General features: G+C 44.9%; 2 protein-coding genes across 7 annotated transcripts in view; one reads left to right on the plus strand and one right to left on the minus strand.

Annotated features, from left to right (window-relative positions):
• Window positions 1-4,197: 4,197 nt before the first annotated feature.
• On the minus strand, window positions 4,198-18,092 carry tubgcp3 (tubulin gamma complex component 3). The gene is made up of 23 exons (XM_076723773.1): window positions 17,899-18,092; window positions 16,669-16,776; window positions 15,500-15,567; window positions 15,159-15,236; window positions 14,832-15,040; window positions 13,694-13,857; window positions 13,355-13,467; window positions 12,133-12,258; window positions 11,946-12,014; window positions 11,645-11,777; window positions 11,380-11,546; window positions 10,316-10,426; window positions 10,100-10,208; window positions 9,305-9,494; window positions 9,043-9,178; window positions 8,885-8,953; window positions 8,659-8,794; window positions 8,282-8,370; window positions 7,714-7,845; window positions 7,459-7,599; window positions 7,221-7,337; window positions 7,030-7,124; window positions 4,198-6,598 (listed from the first exon to the last, which is right to left on the minus strand). The coding sequence occupies exons 1-23, from the start codon at window positions 17,972-17,974 to the stop codon at window positions 6,532-6,534; spliced, it is 2,703 nt and encodes a 900-aa protein (XP_076579888.1). The 5' UTR covers window positions 17,975-18,092; the 3' UTR covers window positions 4,198-6,531.
• Window positions 18,093-19,461: 1,369 nt separating this feature from the next.
• The window catches only part of atp11a (ATPase phospholipid transporting 11A), a 41,129-nt gene continuing 33,568 nt past the window's right edge, over window positions 19,462-27,022 (plus strand). For all 6 annotated transcript variants that reach the window (XM_076723181.1, XM_076723183.1, XM_076723185.1 and 3 more), the window contains exon 1: window positions 19,462-19,856. In XM_076723181.1, coding sequence (XP_076579296.1) covers window positions 19,812-19,856 — 45 coding nt within the window. In that variant the 5' untranslated portion in view covers window positions 19,462-19,811. The remainder of the gene's footprint in view (window positions 19,857-27,022) is intronic.

Raw genomic sequence — 27,022 nt, forward strand, 5'->3', positions numbered from 1 at the left:
GTAACCCTGCTGCAACATCAAGAAATCCAGCTGAGCTGCAGTGAGCTCCACCTGCCCAAGTTTCTGAAGGTGGAACTCAGCTGAGGCGAGGAGGAGTGGAAGAGGAAGAGGAGGTGGAGACTCATTTAAGAGCAGACCCTCTCGTTGTGACCCTGTGAGCTGTCTCTGTTTAGCCCATTCTCGTCTGCTCTTTTGTTTCCCTCTTGAGTCAACCTTTCATTCTTTCTCTTTGAATCTCACTGGTTCCCATCAGGGTGTTTTTATGTGAAATACAGTACTTGAAAAGCTTGATGGAAACTTTCGAAAATGCACTACACGGGAGATGGAAATGCTTTTGCCGAATAAGTTCTGATCAGCTGTTTCTGCTACAAAACCCAAAGAAGAAGACGCTGTCGTCGTCCTCCTGGATATTCCCATAATGCATAAAAACATGGCGGGTAGTACCAACAACAGGTCCATCAAAACATGGCCAAGACCAGCTGACATGAAAGAACAATTACAACTAACCCAAATGAAAGAAATTCCTGCAGGATTCAAACCACCCAGCACCTCAAACTCTTCATCATTTTAGGCTGCAACAGTCATCTCAGCCTGAACATGTTGGATGTTTCGTCTGTTCTACTTTAGGAACACCAAACCACAAAAACAGAGGAAGAACAGGACTGAAAGGTGCTCCCAGCGCCTTCAGAATCCATTAGATGGTCACAATTAGTGAGACTCTAACCTGGGAAACCACTTCAAAAGGTGAAAGTTTTGGGCCGGATGAGGGGACAATTACCCACAGCTGAGAGCTGTTTTCACACCTTCTTCAGTATCCGGGCTAAACAATCAGACTTAACTACAATCTGCTGGCCTAATTAGCCTCATTAAAATCCCACAAATGCAAATGTCCAATTAACGCGCGCATCTATCCTCAAGACTCTTGTTAAGGGAAACTGTGAACAAAGGAGGTGGAGGTCCTGAACACAATGCAAGATTTTTCCAACTGCAGCCTTCAAAGAGCAGAAATGTGAAGCGCGGCTCTCTCGTTGCTGTGCATGTCGCGCTGTTTCTGTATTAGCTTTCTGCATTGTGCTCCGCTACAGCAAACTGTGGGTCCAGCTGGCGCTCCACGGAGAGACAAGAGGGTGACAAGAAGTAACAAGAATTCATCCTTTTGATAAGATTCTCTCGAACACACCGGCTGCCAGAAATGCCATTAAATGTCAGCTGTCTGTTCCTGGCTTGACAACACACACACACACACACACACACACACACACACACACACACACACACACACACACACACACACGTTTTCTTTCTCCGCCTCACCTTAAAATACTGTTGGAAGGTCGTACAAAAGAGGATCAGGGCTTGAGTCAGTCGCAAGTAAATGAACCAGCTTTTTCTATAATGACATTCACAGAGAATATAAAGGGAAGAGTGAGGGGACAGAACGGCTGGCGGACCATTCTTCAGCTCGCATTCATGCGTCTGCAGCATGGCTAATGCATGATGGGATATGACTGTTGTTGCTTTGTCTCAGCGGGTCAAGCGGAGATGAATGAGGTCTGCCGCCGTGGAAATGAGGCATGTGTCATCCTCATGGCTCTCCACACTGAACCTGCCGTCCTGTTTTCATTTAACAACCCTCGACGTCTCTGATGTGAAAACACAGAATATTAGAAGGAGAAGTTTGACATTTTGGGATTCATTTTGTTGCTGAATGTTAGATGAGAAGGTTGATGCCGCTCTCATGTAAGCCTGTTAGTTTGAGGAGGTTTCTTGTCTTTATGCTAAAGCTAAGCTAACCCCAAATGAACAAATAAGTGACAAACACCCTCAAGGTTATTGTCCCTAAAACAACACATCCTCTTCATATTTACTAGAATATTCATTTGCCTCCATTTCCCCTGTAATTGATTCAAGATCCCATATTTCTATCGAGATATTTGTTAAGAAATACAGAATACATGACTAAAGTCTGCCTAATATTGGATCTGAAATTAGCCTAAACGATGTTTTATACTGTAGAATGGAAACTCAAAGGCTGCTAAAATCCTTATATTTCCAGAAAAAACAAACAAACATGTGCCCTAAGTGCCCTCAGTGTTAGCTTTGGTCACTGCAGGAAGTCCTCGCCGTCACCTCTGCGTGACCACGAGCCCTGAGGCTGGTGGAAGTGCAGATGTGGCTGCTCGGGGCAGCTGGACGTGTTTCTCAGGTATTAATGAAGGATCACTGCACAAGGGCACAGAGAGCGAGGACAGAGTGCTCACACACACACACACATTTGAAACACATCATGAGATGAATTATGTTCATGCGGTCAGCTCATTGAGCTTTTGGAAGATCTACTTAAACTGTAAGACGATTAGAGAGTCTGATAAGAGCACAGGTGACTTTAAAGTCAAGCAATGAGAGGAATCACAGTTTTGAGAGTGAAAAGGAAAAAGCATTTTTTCGTTTTGCTGCTCTGAGAGTCCGCAGGCTGCAGAGAGCAAGTGTTGTTCAACGCTGTCAAACACTCACTGACACATATGGAATGAACTGATGCCAGTTCAGTTTGTCGGGGAGGTACTGCTCAATATAAAGGTCAGCAGTGTGAAGCTATTTCTGTTGAGAAAAATGACACGAGGGGTTTTGGGAATACTGGGAATAAAATGCCTTGAGTGATCAGAAACCATGTGGGTGTCATAGACCAGCGCGCTGACACTCCTGTACGGTCAGACACATCACATGCAGACAGTATAGAAAGGAAGGAAGACAGAGGAAAAGAAAAAATGAAGAGCCGGGTACTCTGTCTGTTCCAGCCCAGCAATCAGGACTCTCAGCCTCGCGGTACTCCCGCTTTCCAAATTGACAATTTTCTCAAAGTGTTATCCACAAAGAGGAGAGGCTGATGTATATATAGGCCTGAAGAGACGGCTCTCTGGACAAATAAACAGGTATTTATACGCACACACACAGCGTGCACGTTTGCACAAACAGCAGAGAACCAAACGAGCGGCTGAGCCGTTGAAAGGATTGGTTTCTGAGACGTAAATGAGGGCAGACGGAAGAGATTTCTCCAGGAAAAAGAGGCCATGGTGATACTGTATGTGTGTGTGACAGGACCTCCACGCTTTCCTCTCCTTCCCGCCTCATGTGTGAGAACAAGAGCGACGTCTTTTATCCGTCTGAACCACAGAGGCTCCACAGGGTGCTTAAACACCGTTATGTCGGTACAAAGGAGCTGATCCTGTGTGCCAAACAGTGTTTTGACTGCAGGTTCTTCCTACCAAAGAATCCAAAGCCGGCATGATGTGTGAGAGAGAGAGATGGAAAAACTGAGGGTGGAGAGAGAGGGAGGTAAAAAAAGAGATGCTGTTACTCCCTCTAGTGGTTCAACTCTTGCATAGCTCAGTCTGAAGTAAATATGGTGATTGATTACGCTGATTCAAATCCCACTGGGAAGAAAATGTGTATTTATATTTGCCAAAAACAGAAAAAAGTTCTAACTTTCATAAATTCAGCACTCTTCCAACCTAAGATCACATGATGACAACTGAGTGAGCTCCATTTGCTGCAGACTTGTGCACGATGCGTTTGAGAGCACCTCGTTCGTCAAGGATGAACTCGAGATGTGCAAACCATCAGTTATTCTCTCAGATTTAAGAAAAATCCAACTATACTCAGTTAATGAAATGATGGAATTTGATCCACTGGAGTCTAATGACATACTGATTTATTCATTTGTCATGTTTTGTGAGAAATATTTATTTTTATTGCTCTATTAAATATCTGTTAAAGGGGCAGACTGCTGCTGGCTGTGTAATGTCTCTTTTGTAGCTCTGGTGATGTCATCAGGGTCACATGTGACCATTTCAATGTCAGGACCACCCCTTTAATGACTTTTAAAAGCCTTAATTTTGTAATAAAGTGGCGTGAAGCTCAGGAGAAAACCTTTACAGCTCAGACGAGGTGACAGATCGTGTAAGGCACGCTGAGATTATGAGATCTCGCAGCACAAGAATTCATCTGGAACCTGGAAATAATCGAACATTATCTTGGATGTCTCGTCTGTAGGTGGCAGTAAGTTCAACCAAATTCAGCCCAGAGGCAGATCTGCTCGACACCACCGGCACTGACGGTAGCAGTAAGTCCATCACACTAGAACACACATTAAGACTGCAATTACCACCAACCAGCTCCAGTATCCACTTGAAGACATAATGACTGTCACAGAGGCATAAAAACATTTTATTAAAGAAGACCTGGGATGGTCTGTTTCCCTATATTCTATACATGATGTGCTGTACAGTGTAGAGGACAGACAGAGACAGACAGACGGTGCAGGAGTGCTGACCCAGGTTCAGTTTGGTATTTCATTTCAATTTTATTCATTTCCTTTTTTTAGCACATACGCATGAAAGAATTCATTGTAAGAAAGCAGTGAACTGGTCCAGCGACCATATGCAGCACCCATTTGTTTCACGGACGATAAAAACAGAAGAGTCAAACCTGGAACATCACTCCACGCGCTCATGTCGATCGTTACAGGTCGATCTCACACACTTCACATACTTCTGCATTTTTATAGTTAAATGTGGATTCGGGGGAGCCTGACAGATCAGATTAGGACAGTGAAGGTGTTAAAGCGGATAACGGATGCAGGTTTAATGTGTGATGGTTCACATGGAAAGGATTGTATGACTTGATGACTTTTCAATGTCATCAAACGTTTTAGTCGAAAGCTTTTAACTGTACACTACAAAGGGAATCCAGCAAATAGCCACGTCCTACCCAGCAATCGAGACTTTGATGATTATCCATTTTTGAGCTGAAGTAAAAGGTTTCCTTCATTGTTCGGGTTCGGGACTGATTGTACGTTTATAATGAAGTAATTCAGGGCTGTCAGCGTGGACGCAGAGCTCCTCTCAGACTGACGCAAGCTCGGCCTGATATTTTCAGGTTCAGGTCAGGTCGACTTCTTTTCAGCCTGTGATCACAGAGAACTGCAACCAGCATACGGACTGCTTCTCCTCAGTTTAACAGCAGAAGAAACAGTCCCAATGTTTCAGCCAACAGACAATCTGAGTGATCGAGCCAATGAATGAATGCTGCTCCACTGAACCACTTCCACCTGGATACTGTCAGCGTCCTCCTATGCACAAAGAGCGGACCTCACTTAAAAACACGACTTATAATGTTTCAGAAAATAAACGGCCACGTTCGAATAACCATTGAATTCTTTCAACAGGGACTGCCACTGAGAAATATTTACATTTTGTAAAGAAACATCTGAACATTTATAGTTGCTATTGTTTATGCAATGACAAGAAGTGAGGTTGTTGTGGTTGTTGAGAGGAGTGTTTCTTGGACGCGACGCATCTCTGATACAGACATGAAGTGTAAACTGAGCAGGAAACAGAGGGAAAACACAGGTAATGCAAACTAAACTCTCAATAACATTCTTTGTATCAGTCGGTTCTGACTCAAGGTGAAGACAGATGCTCTTTTGTTTCCTGTTTCTCACCAATTAATGTCAAACAGCAGATTAAAAAAAGGGCAGATATCAATATAAGGTGTAGACAAAGTGGGCAACAAAGGGGCTTTGATGAGCAAAGGTCTTCACGCTGCTGGAAGCAGAATCGTCTGCATGATTGTGATTGGACAGCTGACCTGACACACTAAAAAACCCTGGATTTTAAGGAGAGAGTGGAGAACTAGGGTTAGACCGATATACCGGTGCACCAATACTGAGCATAAATATTAAATATTGGATATGCTGAAGGCCGTCTGTCCACACGCACCTTCACGAGAACAACCCTCAGCAGAAACACTGCCTCGTAAGGAAGAATTGTACTAAAAATGATCAGATTTTAACTGTTTTAATAACCGCTACAAATACAAAAATTGAAAAAATAGCAATATCGGACCCATATCGGTTGAACCCTAGCGAGAAGCCGCGAAGCCGCAGGTGCTGATGTGAAAAGATGCTTATATACACACACATACATTCTTGCATAAACTCTATGTACATACATTATGTGGGTTGGGACTAGATTTGGCAACCAAGCTGAGAAAAAAGGTTTTGTTTGTTTTTCCTCATTAATAAGGCATGCCATGTAAGGTGGCCCTGCGTGCCTCCAGTCTGACAGCAGCTTTTATTTATCTCTTCACGCTCGGATGGATTTAGTTTTCCCAAATTGAACTCGTGTTTCGCAGACTTCTTGCTGAATTGTCTGTGTAGGGTGTTTACTCTGCATGTCGCGACAAGCTCTGAAGGTTTGACTGACTGGATTTTGTTCCTTCGTGATCCTGCGCGGCCGACTTCACTGGAGCTGCCTGCTGTGATGTCATCACCGGGCGACCGCAGCCGCCGCGATGCCAGAATGTTCAGGACAGCGCTGGATGGCTCCTCAGAGGCATGACATCATCTCGACATGAAGCGCATCAAGTCTGCCAGCCGGACCCGTCTCTGTGATGTCACAACTGCCCACTGTGATGTCATACCCCATGCTCCAATGACCGGAAGCCTCGTCCGACGACGCCTGCGTCATCGTGTCAGATATTCGACAGTCGTCGCCCGCGGGTGGCGCCGAGTGAGGCTCTCAGCCTCGGCTCTCTGGCTCTGCGGGCCAATCGGTGAGAAAACAGTCGATTACACTTAAAGTCTCTTCAGTACACTTGAACCGCGGCTCCTCTGGCAGAGCTGTTCATGACAAAAGCATTTCACAAACACAATTTCTGGCGCCGTCTCTCCAGTTCGCATTCATGATATTCACACTTTGACACGTCGCTGGATATTGAGCTGTGTGTATAATACTGTCTGGCTGCATAGCTCACAGTATGAACATTATCATACTCAAAGGGTGCTTCAAAGTGACTGAAAGCGAGCCACAGGAATCTATCAGCAACAACTAGATGGCTGCTTTACTGACAAAAGCCTTCATCTGTAATTAAATCTGATGATCTAGAAGTAAAAAACGTAATGTCATGAAACAACTGCAGCCTGGAGATTATTTCTAAAGTTGTGCTGTGCTGAGTTTTGAAAAGGCAAACCTGTAGTGTTCATTGAAGTCGAGTCTGAAGCTGAGGAAGCGCAGACTCTCGTCCGAGCTGGTCATCAGCAGCACCAGGAACTGCTGGACGATGCTCTGAAAGCAGAGGGAGGCGTGAAAAGGAGAAGAAAGCGGAGAACAGCTGACTGCAAATGAGTGACGGCGGCTCCTGGAGGAGGCTCAGGCTGGTACCTGGTAGAAGTGGGTGAGGATGCGGAGCTGGGAGCGCATCTTTGGTATGGTTTCCTGGAACTCCTGAATCCTCCTCTTCTCCTCCGCTTCCTGTTCGGCCGTCACTCCCCACTGACCCTGAGTCAGACGTACAGTATTTAGACAGGATAAGCACTGCTACGCTCCCATCACCCCACTCCTTTTCTCTCTGCACATGGCTCATCTCTATCCCAGAAACCTGCGCCATCTTCCTCCCTACCTCCTCCTCCCTCTGTTTCTTCTTCTCTTCATACTGCAGTCGGAGGGTGAGTTCCTCCAGAGCAGAGCGGTACAGGGAGTCCTGGGCGCTCTGGAACTCGATGATCTGGTCAAATATGGCCCTCAGCTGGTTCAAAAGAGACTGGACGGACAAAGAGAAACAGAGCTCAAGGAAGCGTGAGGAAAACAATTTTTTTCTTTGAGATTATCATCGTGTGTGTGTTTGTTTGTGTGTGTGTTTGAGAGTGTGTGTTACCCTGCTGTTATTGTCCAGCAGGCATCTGGAGATGATGGTGTCGAGGAAGACGTCGTGCGCAGCGATGATGTGGTCGAGATCCTGAGCCTGCTGTACTTTGTTCCACAGCTCGTCCCAGGAGCACTCCAGCACCTACACACACAAACACACACACTTTATCAATGACATTGTCCTTTTATTAAAAATCAGATATCATACAGTCCACCTCAGACACGACGGTGGTGCCTCCGGTCCACGGTCAATATGTTTTTCTTCTAATTATTTTATTAGATGTCTGAGCAGAGAATCTTTTATTTACTGACTTTACTCAGCAGTAAAACCTGCAGTTAAATCTGCTGTCCCACCTAAAACAACTCCATTAGTCTCACTTCCACCGGTTTGGACTTGAACCAGCTCCCCTCTAAAATGGAGTTAACCTCACGAACATCAAGGCTGCTGTTGATCCTGTAAATCAGAGTCATGCTGCGCTGCGTTTAACGGACACAGCACACCTCCTCCAGCTGTAATTACTGCTTTTTTACTGATGTTTTACAGCCTGTGATAGCAGCAGCACTGCTAATGGTCTGACCTCGAAGGTGATGTAGTACTGCATTTGGTGGATGAAGTGGACCATCTCGGAGGCCAGGATGTGACACTGATGCAGCACGCCGGACAGCTCTGGAGGGGGAAAGTACAGCGGCAGGTAAAGTTACAACAGGCAGCAGGTTACGTCCTTCAAACAGTGGACAAAAAAGGACGATTTTGTCCTTTAAAGAAACAGAAAAGACAACCAGGAGTACCACCGCATCCACGTCTGTCCAGTCTCATAATACATGTATTGAAGAACTTGAAGGAATTTAATAAAAGGTATTAAGTGTATTTTTTGGGTGAGATTAATTATGTAAAACGTGTGTGTGTTTGTGTTTGTGTGTGTGTGTGTGTGTGTGTGTGTGTGTGTTTGTGTACCAGGCATGGTTTTCAGCAGCTTGGCATTACACATCTGTCCCTTCCAGATATCAGTCAGTGTGTACTCCATCCTCTTGGCTCTCCACAGGAAATTAAACACTCGCAGGTAGTGGCCCATACACTCCCTTGTAAACACCTGAAACACACACACACATATATATATTCATATATAAGCAGAAGCAGACACGATGTGTTCAGAACTGTACTGAAAGTGTGTGTGTGATACCGTAGCAATGGGTCCATCAACATGGTAGTCCAGACTGAAAACATCCCAGCCTGTGTCACCAGGAGACACCTGCGGCAAAGAGAAGACACGTCAGAAGGTGAGGACATGCTGACGTTAGACCTGCAACACTCACACACACACACACACACACACATTACCTCGAGCAGGCGCACATCCAGCCTCTTGAGGATCTCTGCGCTGTCAAACTGGGCGTTTGTGGCTCTGACTGCCGTCTCTAAGATGCCAGTCAGGTTGTGCTGGTACAGAGTGGTGGCAGGGCGCACTAACTCCGGTCTGGGACAAAATAAACACGATACCATGAGATGAAACTTTAGATTTTGCACCCTATTGTGCCATGAGACGGAGCAGATCACTCAGTGTTACAGAAGAGGAGATAAAGTCAAAGTGTGTGTCGCTAACTTGAGCAGGTCCATGAGGTGTCTGATGAAGTCACCCTGGCCCAGCAGCAGGTATCTCCTCATGGCCTGCAGATGCTCCAGCAGCAGGTAGTTGCGGTTGAGAACGTTCAGCAGGTATTTGCTGGTGTCAAAGTAGGCTGCGTCGATCTTCTCCTGAAACGCCCCCTCCAGGTCCGACAGCAGCTCCGCAGCTACGAGAGAGGCCGAGATGAGACGGGCATTTCTTACATATGTTGAAATTCGATCACAAGAGCGATCAATTAATCAAATGCTAAAAACTTGACTGGGGTCTGGCTCCACCACGCCAACCGCCCCTCCTGGTCCAAAGAGACCTCTGCTGCTGCACGACAAGGGGGAACAGAGCGTGATGCCCTTCAGCAGATACTGTAAAAGCCACAGATCAAACTGGTCGGATGAAAACTGCAGACTGAATCAATAGAATATGGCTAAGTATACCTCTTTCCTCTTCATCGTCAAGGAGAGGAGGACGAGGCCAGCGAGCGGTAAGAGCATCGATCACTGCCAGTCCACTGGCCTACGTCAATAAAATATCAATACGCTGAGGACAATGCAAACAGGGGGCTTCTTATTGGCCCATGATGTCATTAGTACTGAAAAAACAACACCGAAAAAGACAAAAACTGAAGTACCAGTAAACTTTTACACGATCAGCATATTGTATTTTCTGTTGCTGCTTCTCGTCAGTTGTACTTTGGGCTGACATTTGTCTAAAGATAACATCCAAAAACCCGTCCAATCCTAATTCTGCCCACAAACACAGATGGAGAGCGCCTACCGTCTTTGGGCGTGTCCGCAGACTTGGATGCTGCCGTGATTTTGCCCGGCGGAGTTCTGTCATGACACACCTGATGCAGGAAGTTGATGGATTTACCGATCAGCAGCACCTGGAAGGGAGAGACTTCAGGTGAGCAGCAGCCTGGAGATGATTGTCGGCTATAACCATTCCATAAAAAAGGTTGTGTGTGTGGATAAAGTGTGCGCGTGTGTGTACCTTGCGAGCCTGGTCCATGGTGATGAATGCGGGGATCATTGACTTCCTGAGGGAGTACTTGTCGTGCCACAGACGATCTGTCTTCACGTTGGGATCTGATGCTACAAAGAACTACACACACACACACACACACACACACACACACACACACACGAATACACACAGTTACACACACAATGGGAAGTAAATAAAAAGAACTGATTACACCTTTCAGCTGAATGTATTCTGATGAAACTTTTGACAAGTACAGCCAAGTCAAACGCAGAATAAAGAGCTCTGTGGAGGCGGCGTGCAGTCCATTACAGAGGTTTTCATCCTTTGTCACATTCACTTAGATCGTCCATTTACTTCAGAGGGTGCTACAGTCGCTTTGACTTGCTTTCTAATGGGCCTGCGTTCTCTATGTACACAGACACATTTCTGAACTGATTCCAGCTGTCACTATGACTCGCTCTCTAACAAGCACTTTCCAACAAGCTAATATCTGAAATAAGAGACTGCAAAGAAGATACCACAAGGCTGAGTCTTAGTCTGAACATAAAGACGCACATCAGTGTCTCACTCCATAATTATAGGGGGTGTTTATTCTGTGCGTCTGGGAGACATCTCTGGGGTAATTTCCTTCCTGAAAGGCGCAATAACTTTGTCTCTGTGTTCTTAAACACAGCACTTAAGACCAGAGTCCGCTGATGACTAACGGTTAATGCTGGACGCATAAATAGCGAGAAACTGAAAGGGAGGAAGGGCATGGAGAAGCAAAGCAGAAACATCCATCACCGCGCTCTCCATTACGCTCCTCTCATCGGTCCTCATTTAAGAAGCTGTCCTGCCTCTCTGCCTCTTCACGTCTCTCCCTCTCTCCTCCTCTCAGTAATGTTCTTTCTCATTGGGGTCAAACGTCAGAGCAGTCGCACAGAACAATGTTCCAGAGATGACCAATAAATTCCTGCTGGACGTCTGGGAAGCAGGATGCATCTCTCTCGTTACGCTTCAGACACACGACGCCATCTTTGGGGCTGATTACAACCAAAGGTTTTCTCATCGACAAGGAAGCGTGCGTGTACCTCGTGGTAGGTGTCTTCCAGCTCTCCGTCATAGATCCACCTGTACAGGAAGTTGAGGATGGGGTGTGACACCAGGCTGAGGATGTGATGAACCAGCGCTCTCATCTGTGGGTCCCCCGTTTTCCCGTACGAGTGGACGGCCGAGGCAAGCTCGCCTCCTTTCCGACCTGACCGCACACACACACGCAGAGTGAAAGAATGTCTTCAGCATAGTGTGTTAGCCCACCTGTCCAAAACCAGATACAGCACACACACCCACCCCTACCTTGGCAGAAGTCGACAAGGGCGGCCAGCGTTTTGAGTCGGACTTTAGGGTCATACATCCAGACCAGAAGCCTCCTGAGAGTCAGACTGCTCTCTGTGCACACGTTCACGCCCTGCTCATCCTCCACCTGCAACTACAACACATGTGGAAAGCACGTTATTTCTTTCTTTCTCCACACTATTTAACCTGGAGGCGAGCAATATTTCAGGAGGGGAAAAATGATTTTTGTTTGAAGAGAAACTTCTGAACATCACTCATCCCTGGAAGCATCCGTCTGTCCAGCACTGTTTGCTCTGCGTACCTGGGAGTGGAGGACGGACAGGAGCCTGTAGTACTCCTTCAGCTCCTGGTGGAGCGAGGCGCAGAAGCTCTGAGTGGAGAAGAGGAGGGAGAGGGGGAGACAGAGGGGACAGACGGAGATGGAGAGTGTTTGAGGAGGATTTGATACAAAAACAGCGCGTCCTCAGATGATAACACGTTAAACACACCTGTCCGACCAGCCCGAAGGCTCGGTCCAGGCTCCTGGCGTCCGTGTACTTCCTGACTTTGTTGTGGAGCCAGCCGAGCTCGGCCAGCCTGCTGCTGGTATCCCTCAGAGACTTGCACAGCACCACCTGGTGAGGCACGGCACACATTACAACACGTACAGGCACTTCAGCCGTGTTTGTTTGTTCATTTTCTGATAAACATGGAGTGTATAAATGCAATGACACGTACAGGAAATGATGCTGCCTGATCCGAGTGCTTTAATATTTGTTATCTGTTCATACAGAGGCCACCCAGCCCGACCTTGCAGGGTTATTATGTCCAAACACAAGGACCTGATAATGGTTTATTAATTAAAAATGTAACTATATTTAAAGCGAGCGTCATCTGTCATTTTGAAAGCTCTGACAGAGCTGCTTCTTGCAGTCTCACAGCTACAGATTTGTTTTCCAGCTGGGGAGGAGTTCACATTAGCGATGCATTAAATTTTTATCTGTTTAACAAAACCTTTTATCCAGAGAGCTTTTCACAGAGACGCTAAGACGAGTCCAAAATATCTCCATCCCCTGGACTCATTTATCTGTGCTCTCAGTGGCTGCTTCTCCATCAGGACGGTGGCAGCAGATTGACCACAAGTCTATGTTTAGCAGCACTGGGAGAACGAGGGACAGGTTACATCTGAGGCCTTCCTATCGATAATACCAGAGAGGAAGAGGAGGAGGAGGAGAGAGGAGTAAAAGGAATTGACAGGACAGAGAAAAGAGAAAACAGAGGTCGATGTGGCTCGGAGCCAAAGAGCTTCATATTGATTTGTTGAATCTTTCTTTTAAAGTCCAATCAACAACAACAGCCTTGATATCAGATCATCTGCTCTGGATATGTGGTGGCCGTTACTTCAGCTCTGCCTAATAAGAAGAACTGTGCAAGTTCTCTCCAAAAGAAGCAAGTTTTAATGTTGGATATGCTCCCCTTTGGAAAAAAAAAGGAAAATCATGATGGAATAACCTGTTTTCATTGTATGAACTGTGTTTTTTTCTTGATTTATGAAATTTGGAAACTGATAAAAAATATGGGAAAGGCACCTGTCACCATTTTTAGTAGAAGTAATGCTGAAACAAGAGGTGAACCACACACACAGCTGTGCTGTAGGGTTCCTCTGGGTAATGTGTGCTGCACTGATTCGTCTATTAAAAGCTTTACAGGGTTAGATGCAGTTTCAGGTACCTTGCTGTCTATTTTGTAGCAGTTGTCCTGGGCGCTCATCTTGATGAACTTGCCATCGATTCCCTGGAAGACGTAGAGGATGTCCCGCACCAGCGCCGCCTCGCTCACCTCCCCTGTGCCGACAGGGGACGAGAGGACAGAGAATTACCGTACATCAGGGACACAGTCAGTTCGCTCAGAAGTGAAAACACTGGAGTCACAGTGAAAGTTCAGGCTGTAATAATGTTTTGTTCTGAATTCCCATTCAGACAAACAGCAAAACATTAATGATGCTCTAGCCAGCCTGTATCCTGCTCCGCATGCAGGCATGAAGCCAATCTGGGTTCACATGTCGCTCACCGTCTCGGCGAGGACGGACCACTCTGGAGGGAGCCGGGGGTCCAAGGGGTGCTCGAGTGGCGGGCAGGGCCAGAGCGGAGGACGGAGAGCAGCTAGCAGGAAGAGTCCAGGCCAGCCGAGAGCCCAGAGGCTGAGCGGCTCCTGCTGCAGACTGAGGGGGTTGACTGAAACACACACACACACACACACACACACACACACACACACACACACACACAAATTAACTACTGCTTAACATTCGTATCTCTGACCAGTCCGAGCAGAGGATAGTTCACATGCAAACAGTGAGCTCAGAGATCGGACTGGTGCTAACAAATACAAGGTTTTGTTCTGATTGTTCTCATAGAAATCCAACAGATCTGGGTGGAGTCAGGTTTTTTTGTACTTCCATCCACCCACAACCACAAAAAGCCTCCCCTGTATTTTTTCCATTCACAGGGAAGGTTATCTCGTCAACGGTGAACTTGGTTTCTTCCAAACCTGAGCTAGCAGAATGATGGCGACTGTAGTTTAGTACTTCTGAAATGATTCGGCCAGATGTGATTCGTTATCAAAGGAAATGCAGATGTGCCAATGAACACCAAAAAGCATTTAGCCAACATTACTGGCTCCCTGTTTGGTCGATGCACTCAGGACAGCAAACAAACTCAGTAAAAAACAAGCCCAGCGCACTCTTTGCATAAACAGGCTTTGCCCTTTGATGACTAAAAGGTGAGCCCAGACAGCTCACTGGTCATTTGTATCTGAAGGACTCCTGCATTATTAATAAGGATAAGTGGAATTAAATGGCCTTCTGATGCCTCATAAAACAGATTTAGAAGAGGTCGGGATGAGGGGCAAGTTCTGGTGCTAATTGATGCTTCCTTTATCTGGCTCTGAGCGCTTTTACAAGACGAGAATCAGATAAATTACCTTCTTCTCCCCAGAGCCTAAAACTGCTTAAACACAGCTGACAGGTGCTTATGAAGATATAGGTGTGTTGTCTTCTCCATTAATGTGTCAACTCATAACTATATAGACTACATTACTAACAGTTTGTGGTGCTACAGTATTGACGTTACATTGCAGAGTGAATATGTTATATGTTATGTAATATCTGTCTCCGTCTGTGTGTGGAGTCTCATCTGAAAATGCTCACCCAGCTAGCAGAGACTGCGGCGTCGGCGTGGGGCCGTTCAGTGTGTAGACGCCCAGGCTGGAGATGCCGCTGGTCCCCACGCTGGCTGACAGACCCGCGCTCCTCTCGCCGTAGCCCAGGGCCAGGCTCTGAGGCCGGGTGCAGTAGAACGGGGTGGAGTGGGCGTCCCTGGGGAGGGCCTGGGCAAAGAGAGCTCCATAGTTTCCAACCTGGGAAGGATGATGCAGAGGAGAGAGGGACCAGGTCAGTACCACCCACATAGGTATAGGTGTGTGTGTGTGTGTGTGTGTGTGTGTGTGTGTGTGTGTGTGTGTGTGTGCTTCTCACCCTGCTGGATGGTTTGCGGGGGTCTTCAGAGAGGCTGAGCAGCAGGTAGAGAACAGACCAGCGATGCTTCAGAACACTCTGTCAAACAGGAAACACAACATCAGCCAAACATTAGCAGTGAAATCCTAAATTCATACTGCATGTAAAATCTAATCAACATAGAAATAATCTTGTCAACAGTGCATTGTCTGTCCATGCGACAGCCTTACTGTGAGCTGCTTTATGAGATACTGTCGCACATAAAAACATGTGGTATCCTGAACTAAGAGGGGAATTTTCCCATCATGGTGCAGAAGCTTTTCTGATCTCATAAATACTTCTGAAAGAGCACAAACACCAACCTGTGTCTGAAGCTTTCTGTGCAGCTCTGAGAACAGAGCAGCGTCTGCTTCTCTCCTCTGCTTCAGCACTGCAACAGCACCAAGACAACATCAGTCAGCTGGGATGTTTGAATGTCAAGTACAAATATCTCATCTAACAGACGAACATGCACCAAGGCTGGAAAACTCCTGCGTGCAGCATACGTTAGTCTAAGTGGTTTATGGCCAATTTAAATAACAAATTAATGAAAGAAGCCTTTCCCCAAACAGCCTATTTGGGATTTGAACATGGTAAACCGCAGAGTAAAACAAAAGAAAGAAGGAAATGAATTGCTGAGGAACACAAGGTCCACCTGTGCTTAGAGAAGCAGACAGGATGCAGACTTCACGGTCGGCTTTGTTCTGCAGCACAAAGAAAGCTGCCCTTAGCCTGTGAATAGAAAAGGATCTCTAATACCTGTATTCATGAGACCTTCATCATTTTGATGTCTTAAATGGATATATTTTAAAAGCTTTTCAGATGTGAACAACTGCAGGAATCCCTGACTGCATTTCAAAGGGAAGGCGAGAAACTGCTGCATGACACAACACAGAAAACTAACTTTAGACAGAACAAACACCGAGCTTGGCCCCTGTATTAACATCCAACTAGCAGCTCTGCTATGACATGCCACAGTTGGTAAGCGGTATTTCTGTAGCATCATTTGATTTAAACACACCAGGAATCAACATAATAAATCCAGTCAACACATGCATGTTTCATGGCAGCAAGTCCATGACCATAAAAATACTTAAATAAAGTTCCCAAGTCCACCTGAAGCCCCAAGATAAATGCACATACTGTACAGTAAGTGCTGCAATATTGTTTTTTTCTCCATCACATCTCCGATCGATGTTTTCCCACTAATGGTGCTACCTCGGCTACGATGGAAGTCCACTGGGATTTGCTATTTATGGTGTAATAAAGATTTTTGACTTTTTTGTGGAGTGCCTCGAACATAAAAGGTAAAGTGCACACATGGAGCCAATATACCAAACCACCGGACAGGAACAGATGGGCAGATTTGGCAGGGTGATTGGGGACAATGCCACAGAGACTAATTAGTAGCATAAGTTATGGTGGTAGTTGTCCAGAAACCCATAGTATGAATGTGATGTTGTTGGGGGACATCTGTCCAGAAGGCACTTACATTCTTTCTTGATCTTCTCTGTCACCAGGAACTCGTCTCGTTCAATGGTGGGGGCGTAGTTGCTGCCAATGACCCGCACTGCATACTGAAACTGGTGGGCGACTTCAGCTAGAGAAGGAAATAACAAGCAAAGACGAAAGATCAGGGTACATAAGTAAAACTTTGAAGTCATGTAGAAATAACCAACAGCTGTGACCTGAAGGTTTTTTCCAATGCTATTAGCTCACATTTTCCCCATTCACTTTGCCTCAAAGAGCTGTAAGTGCACAGTATAACACTGCAAACTTAGATAATGGCTATTGCTTTGAAAAAAGGGTGTAAATAATGGAACAACATAGTGTGACTAACACTTTGGCTTTGGATCAAAAATTACAGCTGACATGTTTGTCAGCATCAAAGTGACTGAAAAACACGGGATCATGTTAACATTATCTCCCCTGCCTCTGATCAGACATGCTAACCTTCCTCTGAGATGTCTGCATCCAGCAGGGGCCTGCAGCTAGCAAGACACAAGCGCATCCAATAACCATGCAAACACTGTGCTGGCCAATATGTGAGCTAACTGGCTAGCAAGCTCATGGATAGCTTCAGTGAACGGCTGACCACTTTATCAAACCACAGCTAACGGTGTATTAACGTTACAGAGACTGCTGGGTGTACCATGAAGCTGTTAACCGGGATGTGCAGAATCTAGCCGAGCCCATTGGCTGACATCTATGTTACGCGGACCTAGCCAAGCTATGTGCCGTTAACCAACAGAGCGTGAGTAATACAAAACTCAATTTTACCTCTACTTTAAATAATTCTACAAATCAAATGCGTGATTGTTTACTTGTCAGGCCGTGAGGAAATAAATAATACGTTTTCTTCAATTCGGCATATGTCCAAAAGACCAAGCAGCTATAAATTCAGTTAAATTTCAAGGTTTTCTCCAACCTTCCATCACAAAAACACACCAAGTTCCGGCGGCGCAAGGATTGTAAAAAGTTTGATTTTCATCAAAATTTGTGCTACTTGGTTTGGAAATGATAAGCCGAATTCACCAATAGACGACAGCGATTCAGACGATGACTTTATATCATTTGTAAAATGTGTATGATTAGCAATGGGAAGAGCAACGACAAAGTGCCGATTTTTCCAATGAGGTTACCTTTGACGTTTCCTAAACACTAGAGTATTGCTGGTATTTGTACTAGCGCGGAGCATGCTAGCGCTAATTGATGTAGCTACCTTCGCTTTTCCCCGTGATCCGGCAGCAGAGGCTCTGGAGAAGCACATTGGGTGATTTCTGATCCAGGGTCGCCATACTGTAGTGGCTAACTTTGCTTATGTTGCCCAATGACTCAATAAATACCACTGTATAACGTGAACTAACTCCAGTCTCCCACTATGAAGAACGCCATTTTGACAAGCTGAATCAAGTTAGCATGACGCAGGAAGAATACGACCGTAACGAGCACTGTGTTTCCTTCAAAGTAAGAGCATATAATTTCTCACTCGTTATGCGAACGCCTGCGTCAGAAAGGATGTATGAATGAAAGTAAAATATCAAGATAAAGTGGAAGTACTAGACTAATGAAGAAATAATTAATTGTGTAGTGTAGTACAAGGTAGATCGCTGTCTTTTCACAATGTCTTTTAAATAGGGATGTAGGTTTTATGGGCAGAAAAATACTCTGCTGTCCTTACATATTTGGTCTGTTTGCTTTGACAGCACCCGTATTGATCAGAATTAAGCTTATGAGTGGAAGTCTCCTTGGCAGGGATGAAACTGTAAATAGAAATGTAGTCAGCGATAAGTCAAAAATGCTAAAGTAGGACAAACCTAAACTACATACAAATACTTGCATTTTTGCTAACATTACAATGATGTCTTGGTGTTTTAATAAATAACTTAACAGCATTTTTAATAAACTCTACATGACTCTAAAGTGCATGTGGGTTCTTAATACTTTCAAAGAAATGTTTAACCTAGCTTGAGTAAGGGCTTTATTATGAAGGTTACAACCGGATACGGTGGTTGTTACTGTATTACATTTGACGCTGGTGTTTCAAAAGAACCCGCCGAAAAGCGTCTCCAGGAAACAGCGGATGGATAAATGAATGAAAACATTTCCCTCCGGAAACATAGCACCAAGAATTGTAGTTCTGACCCTTCTGACCTCGCCAGACAGTCAGCATTGACAAACTGATGGCTTTATGATGCAATTATTATTCCGATTTAATTCTTGCAGCAAAAAATTATAAAATATCATTAGAATGGAATAGATTATTTTCACTACTAATTTGCTTTCACGTGTCAATATGAATTTGATGATGTTATGATAATTTTCTTTTAGTCATGTGGAGAAAAGAGATTTGTGAGTTTTTTTTAGTGATTTCAGCACCGTTTGGGTGGACAGCACCACTGGGGTGTCCCAACACACACACACACACACACACACACACACACACACACACACACACACACCCATTGACCCAAGTGGTCTTGACCAAGTGGTCTTTGGTAGCCTATGAAAGTAGTCTATGACACATCATATCCATGTAATGCACTGTCCTCTCGTTGCATTTTGCTGGTTTTCATTAAAGTTACTCGTGACTTTGTCGTCGGTGTACCATCATGCCCCGAACAAACAAATCAATCTCTTAATTAACTGAAACGTCCAATCAATTACGCACCGAAAACACCAGAGTGCGCATGCGCCCACCTCCAGCCACAGCCCCCACCTGGCTCCTCGTGACGTACATGAGAGAAAAGCTCCTTTTGGCACGGCGCAGGACAAGGAGATTACGAGCACACGCGCAGAGGGGGAGAAGGAGCGCGAGAGAGCGGTGGAGGGAGTCGCTAGTAGCTTCGTGCCAGCGTCTCGGGAGGAGCGCCACACTTGTCTGTGCCTGCATGAACTGTCCTAACTCTGAAGGGAGAGCCGCACACACAGACACTCCTCCTGCCGCTCGTCTCCTGTAGGTGAGAGCAGGTTTACTGTTGTCGAGAGCAGAGTTTTTTTTTTTAGTTCGGGAAGAGGAGAAGAGGAGCGAAAGTCATGGACAAAGGAGGAGAATGTAAAAGAAGTTAGCGCCTCCAGTAAAAACAACCTTTGGAAAACCGCCAGAGAAAGAAGAAGTGAGGAAAGAGGAACAGGATGGGGATGGATTTCAGCACTCTGCGGACCCTCATCAGCAGATATGTAAGTTTTTACAGCGCGCACCTCCTCCGTGTGTACTCTCAGTTTGGCCTCTCCTCAGCGGACCACAGCCTCTTCACAGTTTCCTGAGATAAACAGAAAACGTGTGAGCGTTTATCACTGTTGGTGTCAAATTCCGCCGAAGCGGCTACTCATCCGGATTAAGTTTCACTCACGAAAGGGAGTGGAAAGAAGCGCAGTGGGTGCTGATTGGGAAACTGTCTGACGCTAGAAAAACGCTATCAGCTATGACTCCTCTTATAGGAAGTCATGAAATGGGTTTATTTCCACATAAAACAATGGCGGCTTGAAGTTAACAAGAGTGTATCAAATCACACAAAACTGTCCAATTCGTTAATTTTGAGTCTTAAAACGCATCATTATGGGCTGTAAACTTTGTTTTAAAAGCAACTTTATTATAAGTAGACTATTTACGTTCATTTAACTTGACTTTTGGAAACATTGACTTGAGAAGAAGCTCAGTATTTGCTGATAATCAAGGATGTCTTAAAACGTCGGATTTTTGAATGAGGTTTGGCGCACGTTAAATGTGCCACTTATCATTTGGCGACATTGTTTCAAAAATTGCACATTTCGTTGGAGCGCAGCATCTTTGAGTCAGCAGCTCGGACTGGGCCTTAAATAAGTGAAAGGTCGAGTCAGCCATCGTTATCACCGGTTGTGCAGCAGTATGCTGGAGGGCAGGCTACATACCCAGTCATGACACAACATGCCCGGAGGTGCAGGCGGCTCAACCTGCTGACAAGCCATGCGCTCAAAATGAGTGAAATCTTATATTTGTGCAAAAGTGAAATCGCTGGGTGCTTATTTGACATAGTTTTAACTTGTTTCACATCAGATAAAACAACTTTTCTGTAGAATTATTGAACTCATAATGCTCCTTCTCCCAGTCTGACCAGAGTGCAAGTGGAGCAGTCAGTCACATGAATTATGTAATCCAGTCAAATCGATGGGCAGCAGTGGAGCAGCCGGCCTGTATGGCTGTGAGTTGCATTAGGCTCCACAGTAATGTGTTTGACAATAATCCAGACAGAGCAAGCCCTGCTCACATGAGAGCCAGCGAGGTTTATACCCCGGCTCCATGCTCAGCTGAGGCTTAGACGGGGCCTCCCAAATGGCTGATTAAATAAAATCCCCGCTGCGTGGAGGGTGAAATGGAGCTGTGTAGTAAGAAACATGCAGAGACAAGCTGGTGGCTGGTCGGATGTGGGATGCTGATGAGGTCTGCTGCTGTAAATGATCTGGATAACAGCTTTAGACAAATGGGATAAGTTAAATTGATTGTATTGCTGCTGCAAAAACTCGGATGCAAAAAGCCTGCTTGAATGCTTCAGATTAGGGTTAGGGACATTTATCTGCTTGCCAATAGCTTCATTATGTATTAGTCAATACCGGGAGTCAGCGGTATGATGATGGATTCTCCCTCTGACCACATCTGCAAAGTGAAACTAATTATAAATTCACTCTTTATATAAAAGCCTAATATCCATTTGCTATGCTCTAAAGCACGCTCATGTGAAATGTCAGTGATTTCTAGCTGCTTCTTCTTTTTAATGGCGGAAAAAAATGAAAGGAAAAACAGCATTTAATTTTTCAGCATGTGACAAGAGTTTGTTTCATGAGGCCAATTAAAATGGCTTCACTCAATTTTTCAAAGTATTTCAGGGAAATTTCCCACACGCCTTTGTTGATTTAGTCTTCTCTTTTCCCCCATTGTTGGTTTTATAACTGCATAATAAGAAAATGTTAAAAGACAGGGCTTGACATTAAAAAGAAAGGCTCCTCCAGCAAATAAAAAACATCATTTTGTTTAGTTTAACATAATTTCCGCTTTATAATAGATAATTAGAATCAAATTAAATGAACGCTTTTCTCCAGATGCTCTGATGCATCACATTAATTGATTATTACCTACAGCTAGTTTGCATCAGTATGAATGTAATAGTACAACATAAAACTCAGCCTCACTGTACTGCTCGGGTACCAGTTGTACTGCCACAGGTTCACTCGGTCCTGAGAGTCGGTCTCTCCAGTTGCTGCCATCTCTAATGACATGCAAAGGCCGAGGACGTTATGCAAGCCTTTAGCTCTCTTTTCAAGTGTAACATGTAGAGTTGTAATCTCACTGGCTGTCGCTCCTGTCCGGGCTGAATGAGGACAAAAAGTAATCACAGTGACATGCAGGAGCACCGAGACCCAGTGTACTCGTACTGTATTCACCCTGATGGCTTGCTTCCCTTCTTTTGTTCTCTTCCCGGGGTGGTTTGAGGCTCAGAAAGTTTTACAAGTACCATTTATTGTTCTAAATTATAGACTGTCCGCAGCCCTCAGTGCAGAACTGCATTGCCCAAATTAGGGTTGTTCATTTCACTATGTAACAGTCTTCCTGCAGGACGTCCTTCTTCTTCTGCGTCCTGTTTGCTTTACTAAACACAGTTAAAATCACAGGCTGGTAAAAGTTCATCTGCACATTGATAGCCATGTTCAATCAAAAGCTGTTTCCTCATCTGTCTCATCTCATTCATTTACCTTTTCTAACCTTTTACATTCCCTGTTTCATGTATATTTAATTTTTTCCAGTTGATTATTTTGCTTTTCCCACTTCATTTTGATGTCTCATCCTCTCATTTTCTTGTTTTTCTCAGTGGCACAACACTGAATTTAAGCTTTATTTTCTTCTCCTTAATCTGAATAAATAATGAAATGCATAATAAACAGAGTCAGCACCAGTTCGCTGCTGTGCATGACACAGACTGGAGATATCCTGTCTGTGTTGAGGTGTGTTAAAAGCAGCTGGGCAGCATTCCTCTGCTGCTGACTAATCTGGATCCCAGGACAGGAAGTGCCTCACCTCTCTCTCTGTCTGGCTTCCTGCCTTCACATAGTGGATTAAGGGGTTACTGGTGTTCACTATACCTTCTCCCACTTAATCCATTTTACAGCTATACTTTCAAATCTAAGCCCATCACTGATCTCCTGCTTATTCTCCACCTGCTGTATTCTAATTGGTGCATATGTTTTCCTTCGTCCGTACATGAAGCATGTTAAATGATCTGTGCACGTGAGGCAAGAATAAGTGTTAGTGAATAGCGGCTGCTGATCGTGTTGTTGTGTCTGCAGTGTTACGGTTACTTCATGCGGGCCAGTAAGTGGGGAGGTGGAATACAGTAGTAGCCAGGTGACGCAGAGGGCAGAGGATCGCATGAGCTCCTTGGCTCTGTCTCGCTGTCAATAATTTATCAGCAGAATGGCTGACAATGTGGACTGACGTTTGTGGGGCTTGTCATGAAGTCCTCGACAGCAGGCGGCTCAGCGTGGGGTCCAGGACGCCCGGGGACGCTTGAGGGGGATCCCACGGGGACTCCAGCGATGTGAGGAACAGATGAATGTCCTCAACATGTGCTTATGTTGAAATGATCCCCCAAAACAGACAGCACGAGTGTGTGAGCCCAGGGCACTTTGATCCAGAAAGCATCTTTTTTCTTTATTATTTGTCTCACCTGGCTTTTCAGATCCACCTGTCCTGCAAACATTAACCACAAGACTGCAGAATATCAGCTTTCATACATCATGTTGAAGGTGATTAACGATCTCCTCTGTCAGCAGTTCATTACGAGGCAATTATAGTGATATTTAAACATTTTCCTGAGGAGAAAAGTCACACACCTCAGGGTATCCCAAGATTGCTGTGACCCTAGTGAGAGGGTGATAGGAACAAATCGACCATGACAGACACAAAACGACCTCCACGAGATGAGAACAACTCTTAGTTTAAAGGCCCTATTAATTGTTTCTCACATTGATGAAGCACAGCAGGAACACATGCAGTTAGAATAGTTATGGTAAATGCCTGGCTTGGTGTGTGTGTCAAAAGCTACTGAATCAGGTTACTTTTGAGGTCGGCTTTTAATTTAAAAGAACAGCCATGTTGTTGTGAACCTGCATAAAGGCTTTGGAAGGGCGCTCATGTGTATGCCAACAGCAGCAGGTTTCCTCTCAGCCTCATGCTAATCATTTAACACCCGCTCGTCCATATTGTCCACAATCCACAAAGTGCACCAGGGTTAACCGCTTTACCTGAAGGATTTATGGGCTCTGGCTAAGCCATGCTTGACTGGCTGCTGCTTCACTTTTCAATCACACCGTCGCACATTTGTGTGACCTGTGCATAGACTCAATTAAAACAAAATTAATGTGCAGTAATTTTGATGATAGATTGAGTGACTTTGTAAGTGATTCTGAGTTGTTTTCCAAGCAGGTTGTCAAACACTTGCGGGTTTCAGCCTATCATCGTCTGTTTTTAATCAGTTGTAAAGTTGTCTGGTTCCTGCTTTTTAAAGGTTTGCTTTTCTTTTTTTTAATTGTCTCCTCTGCAGCTACATAAAAGACATAAAAGTCCTGTATCATGACTTTTTAAAAAGTTTATCTTCTTCTCACATTGTGCAGACAGTACCTGCTGAGGAGTGCGAGCTCCATTAAGGGGTTGTATCAGTGTCGTTGCAGTAACATTAACAGTGTATTACAGCCCATTGAACAAGGAGACAGATGATGGATGGCCCAGGGTTAATGGTGCATAGAGGCCTCTATCCAAAGAGAGAGACCGATACAGAGAGAGACAAAGAGGGATGTTGTTTGAACTTGGGTCATCATAATAACATTGCTCCAGGGTGCCGCTGAAAGTGCTGAGGGGCGCAGGTACACCTTAATGTTCTCCCTATCTGATGGAATGATGGCTGGTCCACTCGCTGCTGGAACACTCCATTCCCCACGGTCCTCACGTCAGAAAGAGGCGAGAGGAAGAAAAGTGAAGAGAGAGAGTGCGTCTCCTCTTCCTCCGCGTAAATGCTGACTGTGCACTCTGCAGATATTGCCCTCCCTCCCTTCAGCCCAAACATTTCCCCCTTTTTCCCTTCGCTCTGTTTGTCTGAGACATTAGCAGGACGTCATTATAGAACTATTGATTATTTGGATTCGTGGGTTGTAGCACCAGACTGTACTGTACTTACGTCCGTGCGGGAAAGGAAGCCATTTTCTTTCTGTAAACACATCCGAAGAGAAATTTGCAATCTTTGTTAGCTGATGAGCGTTTGCTTCAGTGCAAACTTCTGGTACATGTTGAACAATGTTACCTTGAGCAGAGGCCGTTATGCTCCAGTTGCTGCAGCCTAGAATGAAGCTGTCTCCATCTTGTGATGTTTTCGTCCTTTTCCATGACTTTGCATGCGCCCTCTCTCAGTTTGTGTGTGTTCATCCTAAAGGGAAGTGACGAGATGACTGTGCACCTGTAAAAGTGGGCACCACAGCGTGCTGTAGCCACGTCAGCTCACTTTAATGTAGGGCTTCAAAAAGCATAGAAATATGTTATTCAGGCAGGTGTTTGGAACCACTGTTACTCCTTCTGGAGAGTCCAGCTGGATTTCAATTGTCTGAATAATACAGAGTTGAACAAAAGGTGAAGTTGAATATTGTTTCCCTGTTTTTTGCAAGGAAGTTCAATCAGGTCATCATCTCTATAGGCCACAGGGCCACATCAATGAGCAGGAGAAAGGCTTTATGCTCTGATTTTTCATGTCCTCTGTCGCACCTTCCATAGTTCACAGGGTCACAGGATCCTCCTGAGCATTCGTTTCATCTTTATTCTCTGAGACAAACAGAAACATCAGTGTGCTTTCTGATTTATGACAGAACGTGGAGTCCCTGTAGTTCCTCCTGAGGCAGAGCTAAAAGCTTTCAGTGACATCCAAAGGGAGCACTTGTGAGGCCATTTTTGCAGCTCAAAGCCCCGTAACAAGCTGTAGTGCAACATCTTCTGAAAGATCCACTTGCCCCACTCTTCCTGAAGGTGCATTTGTTGCCAAGCGACAGCACACAAACCAGTATTATTATTGGCTGGACATGATGCACGACAGTGAACTGCATGTGAATGTTCTGTATTAAGTTGAAACCGCTCAGCACTCAAGTGATTTCCAAAACTGAACGACTGGTGCACATGAATCAGCATTGATTACTCTGCAGCATTATTCGTGCACTTTGGCAGTAGATGCCCGTGATCCTCTGTAACCCCTCTGACTGTCAGGCTGTCAGTCTGCCAGAGCAGAGCAGCATCAAGTGATATAATACCGAGCACACACATCGCTGCACTCGGACATGTCTCTGATAGAATCGAGATGGCATGTTGTCACATTAGAGCCAAAATGGGCTTTATACTCGTATTCATTTTTGGTTCCACATGACTAGATGATAAGAAGACTACATTTATTCAATTTGGACTCGGCTGGAAAAGTTTGCCTCAAAAAGTCATTATTATTCTGCAGTGGACATGCAAGGTTGAGCACTAAACCTGAGAATACAGGCTCCTCTTTATTAATCAGCAGCAGAGCGTAATTTGATGGTCGAAACACACATTCAGCAGAGGACTATACACACACCAGAAGAAGCACAGCACAGGAGAGCAGTATATATAACGGAACTATGGTCACATAAATATGTTTGTCTGAGTGCAGCATTTATCAGACTGAACCCAAATGACAACACTAAATCCCTTAGAAGTGCTACGTGTACCATTTTAACATGAATAAATAATCACCACATTAATATTTCAGTCTAATTGCCACAAACAAAAGAGGCCACTGCTAAATTTGCAGCCCAGCAGTGCTTTTTACATCATGTGCCACCAGGTCGGATTAGGCACAAAGCTGCAGGATTCAGGAGGCAAGTGTTGTCTTTGCATCTGAAACTAAACTGAAGCTTTCTGGAGGTTTTATAGTGGAAGAAGGAGCAAAAGTTCAGTGGAGAACATGCTTTCAAAATGGTCCATTTAAATGATAAAAAGCAAAGGGAACATGTAGCGCTAGCACTGTGGGCTTATCATGCATATCTCACTTACTTGACAGTGTTGTTTGTTGTAATAAAGACTGGTTTGCCATGCTTCGGCAAAGCCACAACTCTCACTACACAAGGCCATTAGTTGAGTTTGTTTTGTCTCCACATTAGCCTTTAACTTAGGATCTCTGCTAGCATGGCTGTTGCTGTGGTGCTTCGTGGAGTTTTACTCTGCAAGTATTTTACTGTCTGTTTTCTGTATCTTTGAGGATGATGAACACTTGTTGCTGTTAAGTACATTTCCTCTGAAGAGTTAAGTGGTCTTA

This window comes from Chaetodon auriga, chromosome 23, assembly GCF_051107435.1.
Source record: "Chaetodon auriga isolate fChaAug3 chromosome 23, fChaAug3.hap1, whole genome shotgun sequence".
NCBI lineage: Eukaryota > Metazoa > Chordata > Actinopteri > Chaetodontiformes > Chaetodontidae > Chaetodon > Chaetodon auriga.

What these genes read in the sequence shown, in the direction of transcription:
- tubgcp3 (XM_076723773.1), bottom strand. Translation starts at nt 17,974, where the DNA reads ATGGCGACCCTGGATCAGAAATCACCCAATGTGCTTCTCCAGAGCCTC. An exon ending in GCTACAAAATAGACAGCAAG is followed by an intron (nt 12,259 to 13,354) that starts GTACCTGAAACT and finishes GTGCCTCACCAG; the next exon opens with GTGGTGCTGTGCAAGTCTCT. An exon ending in CACCTCATGGACCTGCTCAA is followed by an intron (nt 9,179 to 9,304) that starts GTTAGCGACACA and finishes ATTTTGTCCCAG; the next exon opens with ACCGGAGTTAGTGCGCCCTG.